Source organism: Athalia rosae, chromosome 5 (assembly GCF_917208135.1).
Source record: "Athalia rosae chromosome 5, iyAthRosa1.1, whole genome shotgun sequence".
Taxonomy (NCBI): Eukaryota; Metazoa; Arthropoda; class Insecta; order Hymenoptera; family Athaliidae; genus Athalia; species Athalia rosae.
The window spans coordinates 5954827-5972103 of NC_064030.1; the positions used below are offsets into that span (position 1 = coordinate 5954827).

Below are 17277 nucleotides of genomic sequence, written 5' to 3' on the forward strand. Positions count from 1 at the left end.
GCAAAGGTTCAAGTGGTCATGAACAAGAAACCGTACGGGCTATTTTCGAGACCAACTGATCCAATAAAACGTCGAATGATATCGATGGGAAACAACAACAGTTCACGGCTGACCCATTTTTTCAACAGCTTCTTTTTGTTTATTTTTTATCCTTCTGAATTCAGAGGATGGATCGGAAAGGCTTGAACGAAGCTAGAATTTTTCGATTTTTTGTTTCAGGTCGCAACGAGTTGATCGCACGGTACATAAAACTCCGAACTGGAAAGACGAGAACGAGGAAACAAGTCTCGTCGCACATCCAAGTACTCGCAAGGCGAAAACTACGGGAAATTCAGGCGAAGCTTAAAGTGGTAAGTTAGTAAGTTATAATTCATTGAAAAATAATTTACCTCTCTTTTGACGATGACACCCGATACGTTGTAAACATGACTTTATAGCGATATCTGGGCTGGGCGTACGTTGCGTTCACCAAAAAAAGCTCGACGTTACGAATGCGAGTAGAAAAAAAAAGTACGTCATGGGGTCACGCATATATTCAGCAACGATGCAATTTGCAGATAGAATTCATTATTGTGCATAGCGCGATAAGAGAATAAGTGAGAGAGCAGTGGAGAGTTTATTATATGAATATTTCATACAGCAACAGTACCGGTATACCTGCCTCAGGTTCAGGGATCCTGCGAATATTATTCACGGTTCAAACGAACAACGCTGCGGTTTGTGTTAAACGTCATTCGAATAGCATCGTAATTTTATCGTTATGTACTCCACCGAGATGACTCGTAAGGTTTATTCATCCAGTCGAATCGAACTACAACAGTTGAATGCTGCATTATATATTTAAGTCTTATTTTGAGATGTATGAGGTGGTTTTATTATTACCTGGCACCGACGCCCGACGATATGATATTCGTACTGTATAACAAACGACGTATTTGTTCGAAATCTAATCTGATATTTTTCGTAGATATAGGACCGATAATCACACGCGATCAGTATTTCGTACATGACAAATTACTCGGTGCGAGAACTTCAAGTTCACTTGACTTCAAGTGATTCACTCATGTCACTCAACGTGTCGGTCAATTCCATAATCGTGCACTTCATTATCTCAACGCGTACTGTACAATCAAAAATAAAACAGTCTTAATAAATTCATATACATGTATTGTTTCTGCGGATCGATGAAGTGGATCTTAATTTTCGCGGATAATTTATCATCTTTGTTATGCTACATTGTTCGTTAGAATAAATAAATTATTCGTGTAGCGCGATGTAGATGGACGTGTGTGGGATTATTTCGTTGATGAAGATGATTTTTTATTTATTTATTTTTTTTTTGGTTGTTTTTTTTTATCTACTTAATCAATTTGTCATACCCTCTTTTACCTCTATCTGTGCTCTGATGGGTGCCATTGTTTGCAGCACTTTGCACGAATCAATGCCCCTCTTCCATGCGTAATTAATACTCAATGAATATAGTGTATGCGTTCAATTTGCTGAAATTGCTGCAGAGTGATTCGATTAATCGCGTTGGATTCATATACCTCCAGTTTCGATTGCAAATATCGCGCAATTTGTAGCGTATCTACCGTATAACTGGGTATAGGTACACCTGATACTGTACTTTTTAATGAAATTTTGGGTATTTAAAGTATATTGAGAAAAACAACATGCAATATGCTACAGGCTCCGAAATTCAAAAAAACTGACAACATTCAAACAATTTTCACCTCAGTTCATCCTCCTGTAACTATCGGTCGGCGCGGAGATGATATTATACATAGTCGGAAAAGAAATGTACGGAAATATAGAGCCGCAATTCGGAACTCTCCTACTCCTTGAAACTATATGGGTTGATCCAATAAGCTGACTCTCCTACCACGTTCCTCCTTCACCTCGTGTTTCATCCCCTAACTCTCGACCCTCATGACTCGCCGCTCGACCCCGCGCACGTTAGCCCTGCAAATCCGAAGCTTCTTGGCTCAAACTTACCGCTAGTTTAGGCAATATCGCGCAAATCACGAAACTACCAGGTACCTAAGCAATACACCTATATGCTACAACTTCGACTTCGTCGAGTGAGGAAAACTTTCACGCCTTCAGCGTTTAGGATTCTTCTCGTTAAAATGAAATATGTATTCTCATCGTTTTAAGGTCGAGCACTTACGATTAGTCAATATGACGTGAAACTTGGTGAAATTTTTTCAATTTACTGTTTCGCAATTTTTCTGTATTACCTAGTCTTGTTCTTGTTTTTTTTTTTTCCTGAATGTTTTTCATTTTGTGAAATAGCATTCACTCTATTCGCAAATTTTGCAGCCAATCCACCAGTTTTTCTGGATATTGCACATCAGTCAACTAGAGTTTCCTTTGATTTCAACACTAGATGTACATGTTGAATAATTTCAAAATTATTTTCATCGAATGGAGACTGTTCATGCAACATGTTTGACGGTTTGGTAGGATTATGCTGCCAAGGAGAAGACATTGCAGACAATGTCAAGCATGTCCAGTGCCCAGATAGTCTCAGCTGGAACAGCGATACACAACAAGATGCCCCCCGCCCTTGTGGGGCCCCTTGCCCTCCACACTTCCACCCCCGTCTCCTATCCCGGAGCGGTAAGTCCCACGACATAAAAGAAAACCCCGCAAACTCGTGAAATTTATTGCGAATCATCACAAGCTTATAACATTTAAAATAATGTTGTACGTGCTGTACTAATAATGAGATAACAACTATATCCTAAACCAAATTTATAGAGACGTTGCAATTTTGAAAATTATCAATGACGTTGCATTTAAAATATTTTTTTTACTCTTCATTTTTGATTTTTAATCATGAGATTATTTTGTGCGTCACCAAATTCACCAAGAGAAAAAAAATCTCTAACATGCTCTCCGTTTATTTAATGTCGTTGACTATACCGCATTTGTGTTTGTCTTATTCGTATTTCACTTATAATAGGTATATCAGATTTTGAATCAATTGAAACGTGTATTTTGATGGAATGTAAATTTTAAGTAATACTCTAAGGATATGAGGCTTATTAACAAAATGAACGCTGCATCAAAGAGCTGTTGATCGTTTAAGCATTTTCAGTTAGCATCTTTTTTGAATCTTTCAAAAATTATAATCGGCTAATTTCCTCACAACCAAACTAACTCCTTTACCAAATCATAGCTACGCGCCCTTTGGGGGCTCCCTTGTTGTGTATTGTTGAAATGTGTTTGCTATCAAATATCGTCAATGTGGCTTACGAACTTTTCCATACATACAACTGTTTCTAATCACTATATAGCATTTAATTGTGTACGTCTTGGGTCTTAATGAATTTTCATTACTTCGAACTCTGTCCAAAACCAGTGAAAGAAATATCGTGTGATATATGATCAATTGATTTCATTGATATATTCTTTCATTTCATCGCAGTTACATTGGACACAAACTTTGAGTTGAGGAATTAAATACATTGCAGGATACTTGATCTGCAGAATGCGAAATGAAACTTGAATATCTTCGTTCTTCTAGCAATTCTGGCAACCTGGTTTGCAACCAGGTACATCTCAGGATGTCAAACCCTTCCCACAACCAGCATATACGGGAAAACCAGCTACGGCGGTGTCGAGTGGTGATATGGTGCAGGCGCCACCTCCACCGCCCTGGGAGGGTAGAGCCATAGCTACGCATAAACTTAGACTGGTAGAATTTTCGGCCTTTATGGAACAGCAAAGAGAACCAGACACCGTGAGTTTTTGTGATGATTGTAGTCAGTGATTCCAGATCAGATGTGACCTCCGTCATCTCAATTTGTGAAAATGTATTTATTTTCTGTTACAGTATCACAAACATTTATTCGTCCACATAGGAGGTTCCGCCACCTATGCCGATCCACTCTTGGAAGCAGTCGATGTCAGACAAATATACGACAAATTTCCAGAGAAAAAAGGAGGCCTCAAAGAATTGTATGACAAGGGACCTCAGGCGGCCTTTTTCCTTGTTAAATTCTGGGCAGACCTCAACACCAATATTCAAGATGAAGCGGGAGCTTTTTATGGTGTCACAAGCCAGTGAGTAATTTCACTCATTAGATGAACTCGCATCCGATTACGGAGCTTTCAAAAGAAACCACGACCAAATCTCATCGAATCTGCATCAAATCAATCTTTTGTATTTCAGGTATGAAAGTAACGAAAATATGACGATAACATGTTCCACAAAAGTCTGCTCGTTCGGTAAACAAGTCGTAGAAAAAGTGGAGACTGAATATGCCAGGTTTGAAAACGGAAGGTTTGTCTACCGCATCCACCGTTCACCTATGTGCGAATACATGATAAATTTCATCCATAAACTAAAACACCTACCTGAAAAATATATGATGAACAGTGTGCTCGAAAACTTCACCATTCTTCAGGTAAGACCACCCTCCTCATTTTCCTCTCGCCCTGATGACATAACACTGAAACATATATTGAGCTGAATTTTTATTTTAATTACAGGTTGTAACGAATAGAGACACACAAGAGACGTTACTTTGTACAGCGTATGTATTTGAAGTATCAACGTCCGAGCATGGCGCGCAGCATCACATATACAGACTGGTTAAGGATTAGTCTGTTTAATCTGCTCGCCACGCAGCCATCCACCCCCATCAGTGCCTACACTCACTACTCATCCACACATATGCATAACACACTCATTTTAAGGAGACCATAGAGGATGTTTTGGGCAACCCTTTTGATAGTCGGATTAAAGCCAATAGATGAATACACCATTATGGTTTGGAGTTCCAGCGTGCTACTGTTTCTATCAATTCAAGCAGACCGGCCTACAACAGGTAACATGAACAATTTTACGCTAGCATTGAAGCGGTATGATCGGAAATAAGTTTCATGCCATGTTCGATAATTGTACTTTTCTGTTGGCCCTACGCTGTGTTATTTGTTGATCCTCAGGTGTTGGATTAAATTCAATGAAACGACCAGGTTGAATAACTTATACGACATGTGATAGACAAATTTTAATGTGAACAAATTTTCAATGCTTTTACGTCGATAAAAAAAAAAAACATTTTTAGGACGTATGAAATGACTTGCGTTGAAAAAGTATGTTTTCGATCGGTTGTTTGGTACCAATCGACGTGGTTGTTTATATTTAACTTGCTTAATATCCGTGAAATTTATATTCTGCGTAATAATCACACATGCACCCAGAGACATAGTAGCGTACTAGCCAGCCCGAGCTCATGGTTAATTCAAATATCCAATTTGCAGTAAACTTATGGTGTTTCAACTTTATTTTTGTAAAAAAATTTTATATATCATGTACACAAATTTCGACTTCGAAAGTTTGGAATAGCACGAGGCAACAAGCATAATACAACATGATGTTCATTAGCCGATTAAAATCAAAGGTCCAAAGAGTAACAGGCTAATAGTAACGTGCAATAAATATTATCCCTAGTAAACTGGTCATAAAAATTAGTGAAATGAAAGATTGTTAAATAACATTTTTATGAAAAATGGATAGCTTGAAAAGATGAACGCAATTTGTTTGAAAAAAAAAATGGTATTTTGTTGAATAAATTACTGAATGCAAGAGGAAACAAAAATAAATATATAATATATGACAATAAATATTGGTGAAGAAAACATGTCATACTGGAATTTGGAGCGAACAAAAAACTTGGATATCGGAGTGGCGCAGTACCAACATTACTTAGTATTATAGTTTTATTATTGAACTAGCTAATAGGAGATCAGACAAGACATCCACACGCAGATCACATATATTATTACAACTAACAATATATGTTGATCAAATATTACCGCAATGATTATGATTTACATTGTTATAAATGATCGTGTATAAAGATATCGAGGTGATTCTAAGTTTGAATGGAAATGAAAAGCTAAAGGGATGCCATTACAAATTTCTAATCTCCTGGTTTTAAATATTTTTTTATCAGTGGCAAGAAGAGAATAATACTTTCGCAGATTTTTAATTAAACTCTATATAAGTTGTTTTTAACATTTTACAACTTACGCTAAGGGCTTTTTTGGAGCGTCTTCAATTTTTAATCGTCTCTCGGCCAATGGGAGGGGCGATTTGTTTTTACGCATTGAAGATTATTATCGACTGTTGATTTTTCATTTTAACAGTAACTACTCAATTTTTGTGCGAACCCACCCCCTTTTTTGGCAGCAACACGTAGAATAGAGAGATGTGTTTGTACTTCTTATAATCAGCCTACGTTATATTTCTAAGCCCTTTTTCTTCACTGTAGCTTATAAACGAATGACTGTCTTACTTTAGCGTACTGTTTTCATTTCTAACTTTACATTTACTACGTTTAAAAAACAACGTTTTCTTAGTACACACGACGGCCCCTTTTCAACAGACTTGTAACTTGGCAGGTTTCTGGTTTCAAAGCCCAGGGTTTCATTTACAATCATCACCATTTCAATTGCATTTTCAACATCTTAATGTGAACATACTTTACGTTCAACAGTCAAATCTTGTACTTAATTTTGCTGAGCATTTGCCATAAAAAATTGCTTCCAAACATCAATTTGATTGCAAACAATCCTTACCGTATTTTGTCTAACAGTTTGCCAACTACCCAGTATTTTTCGCATTAAACCCTGGTAATTTTGAATTGTAATGTCTCATTCTCAAAATCAAATAATCAACATTTTCGGATCATTCACGGTCTCTCATACCCATCATTTCATTTTCTAAAAAAAAAGCATATTCATGGAATTTCATAATTACTCTATATTCTCATTTGTTGTCTGTCTTCAAGCGAAACTTGCCTACCGAGCAGCAAATTAACACGTTATAGTATAGCTGGAAAAACAGATATATTTTAAGGATACGTTACTATTAATTACTGTATTGTTACTTTGATTATTATTACGAAACAAGTGGCAATGTATTTTGATCTCTCTTTTAGTCAGAAATATGCTTATCTTTTTCTGGGTGAGAAAAAAAGTTGGTAAATGGCTGATCGAATGAGGAAAACTTTTATTTGAAAACAAAAATAATTATCAATATTATTATTATAATTATTACATTTATTTTTATTCGCAAATTGGCAGCTTCAGTACTTCTTAGTTATTGTTATTTTTATAATAATTATTTGTAAAAGAAATGATTTTGTTTGATAGTAGGTGAAATATGGTTAATAATATTTTAGATTTTATTTCTAAGCTAAAAACAATTTTACATATGAAAAAAGTCTTTTTTTGATTTTTTTTTCTTCTATTTCATAGCACGCAATATTAACGAGTGATGTTCAAATAAATTTATTTTAATTATGTGTGTTTTTTTGTGCGGAAGCAAAAAATTCAAATCGATAAAAAAATTAAAAAAAAACCGGCACTAATATTATTAACATTAATGATTTTAAAATAAGCGAATTACATTTATAAGGAAAGATTATGAAAATATATATTTATCTATGTCTTCTGTGAAGATAGAAAATAGTACTCTCTCATTCTATATTGATGATATCGAAAAATCAGTAACCAGCAAAGACACAAATGGCAGAGTAATTTTGAATAAAGAAAAATCAATTCTCATTGTACCCGTTAACAATTGGTACAGCACATTCAGACTTGTTAAATAACTTTGTATATATTTACATAAAGACCATCAAAAATTTACATTTCAACGACTACATATTGTCATCGTGATATAATTTGGTATACAGCGTATCAAAGCACATATTAATTTTTTCTTCTATTTTCTTACTTGGTTGTTTTTTTTTCTACTAAAAGCACAACGATGTATGCTGAAATTCTTTCATTTTATCCGAAGCAAAGTTTTATGTCCATATCTGGAACTGCCATATCAATGAATTGAGCTTGATCATGATGAAAAGTTTTTAAATTATCTGAAAAATAAGATGAAGAATACCTAATTGTATATTATATTATCATGAATAAAAAACACAAAAAAACAAAAATAAAAAAAAAAAACGAAATGAGGATCAAAGTAGTTGACTTAACGAGTAAATGAAAATAAATGAAATATATCATTAAATTAGAGGTTTAAAAATATAATAGAACTCAGTATATGTACAGTATTTGAAAAACATGTTTATAATTTGTATGGAAAAATAAATAATTGATAAAAAAAAAAACCATAGGTCGCTCCTATCATCTTTCAGACGAAAGTGAACTGATAGCTTCACCAATTGGTTCGATAATTTCCGTAATTTGGAATGCTCGGTTCTCAAAAAAAATGTATCTTTATCAACATTATAACATCACGAAATTTTAATTTTTTACCCTGTTCAAGGGTAAGGAGATGCAAATTAAGATATCAGCCGCCATTCACCAGCGTTAATGATTTCTGGAATCCTCAGTAGAACAAAATCAAGTCACCGAAGGACTGATGATCTCTTGAGCGAGATCTAGAAGAATCAAGTACGCCTTTTAAAAAGTTATTATATGTTGAGTACCAACTCTAACATCACCATTCCTTTGCAGATTTATAGACAAAACGGCAGCGGAAATCTTTCAGCTTCAATTTACATCCCCATTGATTTTATACCCAAAGTGATTTATCAGAATGCATTATCATTTATTTCAGACGTCATTGACAGTGAAATTCCATAGAGAGTCTGGGAACGAGTCAGCTTGTTTGCATATTGTTGTTGTATCAATAATTTCATATCCCGGACGTAGGTAGATATAGAGGAATGCATTATTCTGCGTATTTTATTTAGTGGGATCGTGAGACGGAAAAATTTCAGAGTAGAACTGGAAATATTTGGAAGCGTACTGTAGGTGCGCGAGTATCATTAGCTTCTCACACTTGCATTAATGTAGTTCGAATACTCCTCAATCGTACGCGTTATGCGCCAACTTGATTAAACAGGATTTTAAAACATAGATTTGAATTATGGAAATCTGTTTCGTTCGATTTCAGACTAATTTTTAACATTCTGATCCGTAGCACGCGTACTTAATTTGAAATTCAAATTCAATGGACCCCTCACTAATTTGTAAGGATAAAAAATGAATCATTTATCCACGTGAATTGTTCGGTCAATCGCAGGGGAATTAATTTTTTTTGCTTCATCAGTATTCAATTTTCAGTGTTTTCTTCTGGAGGTACCTTTCCGTAGAACAAGTTTGTATGTTCAAGCGTGCGCTCTTCGGGAGGTTTTTTATTTAATACATAGAAATGCGCAACATGCATTCCAAACGAGCCAGATGTGTAGTTCACAGTCTGAATGACGTATTGACGACACTAGAGATTTGCGAATAAGTTGCATTTCATACCGAATCGTATAAATGCCTGTATTCGTTTTTGTATTTCAAATCAGATCTAATAATTTAAACTTGGGTCAACAAAAACATGAGCTGACCATGAGATGATTCAAGTCACCTCACAACGACATTTCAAATGACCAACTCTTGAACTTTATGTCGATCCCCACCCGATACCGATGTGATTAAAATCTATACGAATCCTTGATCGACCGAAATCCGATCATTATAAACTCTACGCTTTCCGGAAGATCGCTGTCATTATTTTGTATCACTCGACGATGAGGTCAGGTTGCTATTCCTTCTCGTGAAACTAAGAGTCTAACACGATGTATTTTTTCCCAAAGAGCAAATCTTTGATAATAGTTTCGCTGTTAATTATATTAGTTGTCGATTTAGTTTGTGGTAAATTAAAAGAGGAGTTTATACGTGAACAACACGATGTTGGAAAATTACTTACGAACTATTTGAAAACTCCGTGGATCAATTTGAACAGTTCGTGGGCGGACGAAGTAAATACCGATTGTAAAAATGACATCGCAACGCTTTACGAAAGCGCTGATGCTGGGAAATTATGGGCCATTCAAAGTAAGAATATTCAAACTATACTCTTCCAAAAGTTGATTTTGTAATATTAGCGAAAAATAATTCAGGAAATAAACCATCATACATAGTTATCATCCATCCGAATCAGTGAACAAATTTATACGTACAGTTACATCGATGCATTCAGGTACCAAGTTTCTATAAAAACCGCGCGAATCTATCCGATCAAAATCAATCAAATGATTCGGTGTTTTTTGAATTCTACGGATTAATCGACATCTTGGAATAATTAATTGATTGATCGAAGTTTTACGGGTACTTCCACATTTCATTATTTCTGTGACTGTGATCGACAATTCGGAAATAAAGTTGAACTTATCAATTACATCTGTAATTATATTTATAGTGTTGGATGCGATGTCTAAAATCCCATCCGGTATCCTGACCGGGAATATTGTGGATCTTGGAACGTACGACGAATGTATCGGGGCGAAAAATGACGACAACTCCAATAACATTCAGGGCAAACATTGCATCGTTTCTATTGCCATACCTCCAGAATTTTCAAAAGATCCCTCAGAAATTTTTTTCTCGCAAAAATTATCACCCTACAATCAAAGCCCCCACGTTGCCTACAGTTTGAGTGCATCTTTGTGTTTGCCGTCGACTTGCAAAGTCGATGACGTTATCGGTCTCGTTAATTCTTCCATCCGGAGTACACCAGCGTTAGCAAAAATCGAAGCCAAGACACTCTACGCCACATGTTCGGAAGTCGAATCCGAAGATCCTTTATTTTTGGGAAGAGTTTTAACCCTGTGAGTTTCGGACTGATCAAGATTTTGATTTCTTGATTGAAAAAAACGCGTAATCTAAAGTTTGCCAATTTATTTTTAGATCTTTGTTCACGGTCGTACTGTCACTTTTGATATTCAGCACGGGTTGCGACTTGATGTTAAGATCTGGATCCATCAGACCATTACCCGCTCTTGAAATATCCGCAAAATTTTCATTGTACACGAATGCTAGGAAATTATGCAGCATGGAAATAGCCCCTGGGACATTACCAGCAATTTACGGAATGCGCTTCATTAGCTCATGTCTGGTCGTTTTGGGACATCGGATGATTATTCTTCTGATGAAACCACACGTCAATCTAACATATTTGCTCACAGTAGGTCTCACATCTTAGATTCAAAAGTATATATCCCCAAATACCTACAAGTGTAGGAGAAATATAAATTAATCATGCTCGTTGTACAGTTGAGGCGTACACCGCTCTCTCTGATTGTTTTGACGCTACCCTTGGCAGTGGACACCTTTTTTGTTGTAAGTGGTTTCCTCATGGGTTACCTATTTCTGAAAGCTTTGCGCTCTGGAAGAAAAGTTAATATTCTACAGCTGTACTTGCACCGTTATTTGAGGTGAGTGAAAACGTACAACTTTCAAGTACATGTACGGAAATATCCTTTAGAATAGTGAGCAGAGAAACGAAAAAAAATTGAAACCAAAAATCGGTTGGGTTTATTTCAGACTGACACCATGCATCGTTTTATTATTGCTAATGAGTATATACATTCTTCCCGTACTCGGTTCGGGACCAATTTGGGGACCATTTTTCGGGATCATGGGCAAATATTGTCAGAAAAATTGGTGGACGAATCTCCTCTACATCCAAAATCTCGTTGACCGTGAAGAAATTGTGCGTAACATATGTGATATTTGAAATCAACCGGATATGGTAATATATTTTTATACGGAATATTGCAACTATCAATTTGTGTGTTCCCGTAGTGTTTGCCGCACACTTGGTACGCGGCTGTGGACATGCAACTTTTCTGGATAGCACCCTTTGTTATTCTTTTACTGCATCACCACCCAAAAATCGGCATCACCTTATGGAGTGTGATCTCGATTGTTGCGTTAGTTATACCGGTCGTTGACCTTGTGATGAACCAATACAGCGTTTTATGGAACATCAACAAGGAGTGAGAATTTGAAAGAAAAAATGTTTTTATCATCACCTTAATTAACATGATTTCCAATCAACTTATCAATTCATATGTTTTCTGCAGCATAATAACGATTTATCGGGACTTCTTCAATTACTACAGTGTTACTTACAACCGAGTGTTGCCCTATTTTATCGGATTATTTTTGGGCTATGATTTGGTAGTTAACAAAAGAAATCTGTCAAAGGTAACGACAATTTTATTGAGAGATATCACTGTACTTTCAGAGCATATTCTAAAAGGGATTTGATTTTCATAAATGAAACAGATACAAGCTACCATCAACTGGATTATAGCGATAATGTTTCTGATGATCTGTTTCTTCGGTACGTATTTAATCCAGCCTAATGCAGATACTTATAACGAAGTAGTAGAAGCGGTTTACGTTACGGTTGCACGCTTCGGATGGAGCACGGCTATGGCTTGGATCCTCTACGCGTCTACTCAGGGATACGGGGGTGAGGAAAAAAATTCACCATAGCGTGTTTCATTTACGACAAATCATGCAAGCCCGAAAATTCAAAATTATAGGCCCTGTTACGAGCTTCCTATCGTTGCCAGTGTTTGTGCCGCTGAATCGTTTATCCTACTCAATATATTTGGTGCATCTCCTGATTCAAGCAACCGGTAACGCCGCGCAACGTGTGCCCGAATACCTATCACCCTTCGGTCTGGTGAGTGAATTTTTTTCAAATTCCAGTGATTCAAAAATGAGCTATTCATTCATCATCGGAAATGTGTTCCTTTTTTTCTGTAGATACACATATTTTTTGGTGACTTGATGCTTGCTATAATCGCGGCGTTCTGCCTTAATTTATGCTGCGAAACGCCGGTGATTGTTTTAGAAAAAATCTTGAGAGCTCAAGAATCTCCTCCGATCACGTAAGTATCTGTCATCGGAAAACACGTCATTTCGGTTTCGATCTTGTAACATCAGTCGTCATTTTATCTCTAGATGCCAGATTTATGAAAATCAGGTTTTTCTCTGTATTTGAACGCATTTTACGTATCACCTCTAACGAATCAATTAAATTTCCATAGACAGCATTTGAATTTTTCGTAAACTACAAGACTGATTAACATCAAAATATTTGATAATAAGGATCTTCCTTGCATACCCATATCCGCCTAATGTGGGACTGTTAATGATACGAAAAAATCAATTTTCAGTAAACGCCCTTCGATAATAAGCAAAGAAAAACCTCTGGACGTAGTCAAAGGCTATTCAGACCTGATCAGAAGCCGAATTGATCCCAATACGGGAACGAACACGATAACAGTGAGTATTCCTTAAACGGAAAATATCTACGTCACAATTTATAATTACACGATGGTGTAAAGGATTTTCCATCAAACGTTTACGGTTTTTTTTTTCAAGTCTCAGTCCGATTTCTGGGAAACGGTATCTGACATACTCAACGCATTGGGGAAGAAGTCAACAAAAACCCCCGCAGAATTAGCTAAGGTGAATATCATTGACCAAATAAATTTTATTCTCATTACTTCAATCATGCGATCCTGTTAACGCGAACACATCTTATTTTTCTCAGTCGTGGCAGGATTGGCAATCGGTCAATAAGATGAACAACGAAAGCAATTGGGATCAGACCAGGCATCAAACTACGATAAATGTTGAAAACGGTCCTTGCCAGTTGCAAACTGAAACGAACAGACTTGAAAATGAATTATTATTATTTTTGGTTTCCATGACCGACGCCATGGACGATCCTATAAGTGGCAATGATTCCGAATCCACATTCCCGGAACAGAAATTCAATGGTTTGCAAAACGGTCATCCCGCTGGATCTCGTTTCACACCGACAAATAAGTGAGCAAAAAATCATGAAAAATCACCAAAATTTCGTGTTGACAAATTTCAGATTTTCATCAAAATGATTCGATGTCACTTTTGACTCCGTATCTTCATCACGCTATATGCTAATTTGAATAAGATTCTATCATTCGTAAAAGATAGGTCTTGGCGTGTGATATAAGAAGATATGTAAATTACATCTGTAAAAATTTTTTAATAGATATCCTGTTCACTTAAATAAGACTTTCTGAGGAGTGACAACTCATGTAAATGTTTTTACCATCGCACATAATTGCGTAATTTGCAACACGAGATGTATGCGATAATACCATGATACGCGATCTCATTTTTTCGAACTCGACGTCTCCGAGCATTGAATATCCGGAAAGTGAATCCGAAAGTGTATCTCGAATATTTATACGCGACTGAAGATTATCTAATATTAAAAAATTGTACAACAAACAATTTGCTGGAACCAGTAATGCAATGGATGGACTAGTCAAATTGTGCAGAACTGGGTAACCGTGCCCTCTAAATTTTTGAGACTAAAATTTCTCTTCTTGTTCTCCAGAAGGGGCGTAATATTCAAAGAAAAAAAGGAGTGTGTCACAATCTTTTTGATCGAACAGTGTACCTATCTAACGTAAAATAGTGAAATTAATAATCCAAAAAATTAAAAGAGCACGCGAATCAATCGATCATATTTTATTCGACGTACATTTCACATTGGAGAGAAAAATTAAATGTAAGTTGTAAATAAGTTGAATTCTTTATGCCTGTTTTTCGTTATTCGTAGCAAATGGAAACATCGAAGTATAATGAAAGCGGCTGATAAAATTATACATATACAATAGTGTTCATATTTGACTGTCAAGATGCTGCCAGCCTATCGTATCATAAGTTTTGCGAATCCATCTCGTTCCCCCCCCCCCCAAATTATCTGACGTCAGACCAGATTCTGAATATCAGATATTCATCTCGCATCAAATTTCAATATTTCAAATAAGTACTAATAGTATAATTGACATTTATAAACCGCCTGGGAAATATTTTATTTGTTTATTATTTTTATTTTTTTATTCACGTGCGGAAACGTGTAGCATTTTATCTTTGAGATTCATCACATCCATCTAAATTGTTTATACTTCCAGTGGTCATTGAAAAATAAATTCGTATATCTTTCATGCAAAATTGCGAGATAATGCATCATGGCGCGATTTAGGAACCACCAAAAACCCCAATCCAACCGTTTAGTATGCATATATAACTGTGTAATTTTACTACCTGATCGTTCATTTTCGTCGTTTTCGCGTCACGACTATCAGTTGATTTTTATTGTTTTTTTCTTTTTATTCTTGCTGAGACGGACAGTTTGAAATTGTGAATCATTTTATTTATGTAATCATGTGGGATTTCCATCCGAAATTCTCATGTACACACATATATCTATATCATCAGCAAACACAGCGATTTAGAAGCTAACATAAGTTCAGAAGTTTGAACTAAGCAGAAAGTTCCGCTGTACTATCATAATATTTCATGAGAAGCCATTAACGTTTCGGAAATTAAAGGCGAATAATACTGATATAGCTTCCTAGATCCTGAAGATTTGACTCATAAATAAGGCACATCGGATGTTGATTCAAATTTTTATGGATAAATCATTGTCGCAGTTAGGGCATAGCACCGCATATTCAAAATATTAAGGAATATTGGTTGAGTAAAGTTTAACGGGAATAATTTTATTGTACTTGATAAAAAATATCCGCTTGACGTTCGACATCACAGATTATTGAATATAAATGAATCATGAAGCCATACATTGACCGATCATAACTGCTTCCCTAAAGTCCTTTCATTATCATATGGATATGAAAAACGAATTGTTAATCATCATAATCAAATATGAATTGGTCTACGGATACTAGAATATGATTTCATAAATTATCTCATCTATTCAACAATTTTTTCGTCGGTACAATAGCATTCTAATTCAGTAATCATATTCAACGACGACTTGGCGAACATGGCAAAAAAAAATTTTTTTACGGTATCTAGATCTATAATTGATTAACGATAAATTATATTAGAGATACAGCGCGTTTTCCGCTTTTTACGTACGGAAAAGTATGGACATTAGCGTGACGTACGATGTATACACAATGATCACAGATTTGGTGAATGATTCCTTTTATTTTCAAAATATATGATTGATTGTATTTATTATCAAATATTGTATCGTTTAATTTTAATCGACTCCTTATACCGCAGAGTTCGATAAAACATTAATATTATGCGTAGTGGTCATACAAGTTTTTGAACAGCTCGTGGTCGATGATGCAACAATTTTGATTTCAAAAGCAGCATCATGTTGTCATTGAAAATTTCCGCCTATTACCAAAACTTATGGTACGATGTCTCTGCGGTTCAATGAATCTTGGTAACACTGTGTATTATGAATATTTTTATTGTGAGAATATTTGTCTGTAGGTATAGAAAACTGAATTCGCACACATACTTCAGTTTTAAAATATCACGTGCATTAAATATGTATTTACTGTTAGGATATCATTATCACTGTACATTAAGCGTGCGAACCTAATTTTGTAAAATAAAGCATGCAATGTGTATCATTTGCGGTTTAACAATAAGTAATGGTCTCCAATGTATTTCATTAACGTATAAATACTCAATTTTGTAAAAACATAATTTTTTAATTAACTATTTAAGCACCTTTTTCCTGAACTAATCAGATATTGTACGAACAGATGCAGTTATTAATCTTCTGCATGAACTGGAAATTTTATCTCTGTAATTGGCAACGAATTGAACTGTACCTTGGAAGGCGGCTTATTTTCCAAGATTTGTGATTACGAGGTCCAGAGCTACGTCTGTAAATCAAAGTTGAGTAAAAAATTTTTTTCCAAATCCATTCCAATCGAAATCTAATCCGTTGAAATTTATTATTCTGTGCTTCATGCAGAGATTGTGAGAAAATTGATTGGGCGATTTCGATGTATAAAGTTAAAGTCCGCCCAGAGGGCCACATCTTTGATCATTACATTTTTTGTTCAAATAATGGACTATACATAAAGCTAAATCTTTGCATTTGGACAGATTAAGTCTCAGACCATGCGATTAATATGCTATTCAAAATCAGGCTTGATCAATTCCGAATTCTTAACGTTCATAAAATGTAAATAAGCGAGATAAATCTTTCTATTCATTCAACGGTCCTTCTGTTGTCCGAAAATTTCCGCGATACAAGATATCAGCTTGTACTGCCGGGAAATGAACAAAAGTCTCATCTTATCAGGCCTCCCATATCGCCAAGGTGACCTTGTATTTTGAAATTTTGAAATCACTCAACATTCAAAATTCATCATTCGAACTTTTTTTATCATTAAGTGGCTGATTGGTCACCAACACCTTCGTTTTTTTCAATGCAATCGACTACAATTTTTATTCCTCAGAAATCTAGATAATGAAAATCTGAGTCAGAGAATAGTTTGTTTAATTACATTACTTGATTTATTCATTTTATTTATTCTTTTTTATTCGTCAATCCATTAAAAATTCGAAAAAAAAACTTTTATTTTTACCTCACGCCAAGCGTTAGGAATTGAT

The 17277-nt window shown here is 35.4% G+C and overlaps 2 protein-coding genes across 7 annotated transcripts in view; both read left to right on the forward strand.

Moving 5' to 3' along the window:
• LOC105688148 (protein scalloped) overlaps positions 1-8147 on the forward strand; it is a 97819-nt gene extending 89672 nt beyond the window's left edge. For 5 of the 6 annotated variants that reach the window (XM_020853506.2, XM_012404233.3, XM_048656245.1 and 2 more), the window contains 6 exons: positions 220-350; positions 2467-2622; positions 3533-3748; positions 3842-4071; positions 4181-4415; positions 4501-8147. In XM_020853506.2, coding sequence (XP_020709165.1) covers positions 220-350; positions 2467-2622; positions 3533-3748; positions 3842-4071; positions 4181-4415; positions 4501-4614 — 1082 coding nt within the window. In that variant the 3' untranslated portion in view covers positions 4615-8147. The remainder of the gene's footprint in view (positions 1-219; positions 351-2466; positions 2623-3532; positions 3749-3841; positions 4072-4180; positions 4416-4500) is intronic. The other variant, XM_048656246.1, reaches the window with a different exon arrangement.
• Positions 8148-9508: 1361 nt separating this feature from the next.
• LOC105687958 (nose resistant to fluoxetine protein 6-like) lies at positions 9509-16354 on the forward strand. The gene is made up of 13 exons (XM_048656340.1): positions 9509-9870; positions 10235-10643; positions 10723-10999; positions 11089-11249; positions 11359-11527; positions 11620-11813; positions 11901-12024; positions 12106-12295; positions 12369-12511; positions 12595-12719; positions 13008-13116; positions 13216-13302; positions 13388-16354. Exons 1-13 carry the CDS (start codon positions 9612-9614, stop codon positions 13667-13669), a joined length of 2529 nt encoding a protein of 842 aa, XP_048512297.1. The 5' UTR covers positions 9509-9611; the 3' UTR covers positions 13670-16354.
• The last annotated feature ends 923 nt before the right edge of the window (positions 16355-17277 follow it).

Excerpts from the sequence above, each read along its gene's own strand:
- LOC105687958 (XM_048656340.1), top strand. The coding sequence starts at position 9,612 with ATGTATTTTTTCCCAAAGAGCAAATCTTTGATAATAGTTTCGCTGTTA. Across the intron at positions 10,644-10,722 it reads TTGGGAAGAGTTTTAACCCT|ATCTTTGTTCACGGTCGTAC; the intron begins GTGAGTTTCGGA and ends ATTTATTTTTAG. Across the intron at positions 11,250-11,358 it reads TACTTGCACCGTTATTTGAG|ACTGACACCATGCATCGTTT; the intron begins GTGAGTGAAAAC and ends GGTTTATTTCAG.